This window comes from Antrostomus carolinensis, unplaced genomic scaffold (assembly GCF_000700745.2).
Source record: "Antrostomus carolinensis isolate BGI_N321 unplaced genomic scaffold, ASM70074v2 scaffold33548, whole genome shotgun sequence".
Classification (NCBI taxonomy): Eukaryota; Metazoa; Chordata; class Aves; order Caprimulgiformes; family Caprimulgidae; genus Antrostomus; species Antrostomus carolinensis.
The window spans coordinates 489-712 of record NW_010334215.1 but is presented as its reverse complement, the minus strand read 5'-3'; the positions used below and the strand labels follow the sequence as shown (position 1 = coordinate 712).

The 224-nt window shown below is 69.2% G+C and overlaps 1 protein-coding gene across 1 annotated transcript in view; it reads left to right on the top strand.

Annotated features, from left to right (window-relative positions):
• LOC104529759 (5-hydroxytryptamine receptor 3A) overlaps positions 1–153 on the top strand; it is a gene marked incomplete at its 5' end in the record, with an annotated part of 3,266 nt that extends 3,113 nt beyond the window's left edge. Inside the window, 1 exon segment of the mRNA XM_029086541.1 lies at positions 1–153. This exon segment is cut by the window's left edge and continues 98 nt beyond it. Coding sequence (XP_028942374.1) covers positions 1–153 — 153 coding nt within the window.
• Between the last annotated feature and the right edge of the window lie 71 nt (positions 154–224).

The following is a 224-nucleotide window of genomic DNA, read 5'->3' as shown; positions in this document are numbered from 1 at the left end:
CTGGAGAAACGCGAGGAGTTCCGCGACGTGGCCCGCGAGTGGCTGCAAGTGGGATACGTCCTGGACGTCCTACTCTTCCGGGCGTACCTGGCCGCTGTCCTGGCCTACAGCCTGACACTGGGCATCCTCTGGTCGGTCTGGCGGGACGCCTGAGCCGCGCCCGCCTTTGGGGGCTCCAGCTCGGGACCCCCAAGGATGCCGCGTGCCAGCAGCTGGCCCTCGAC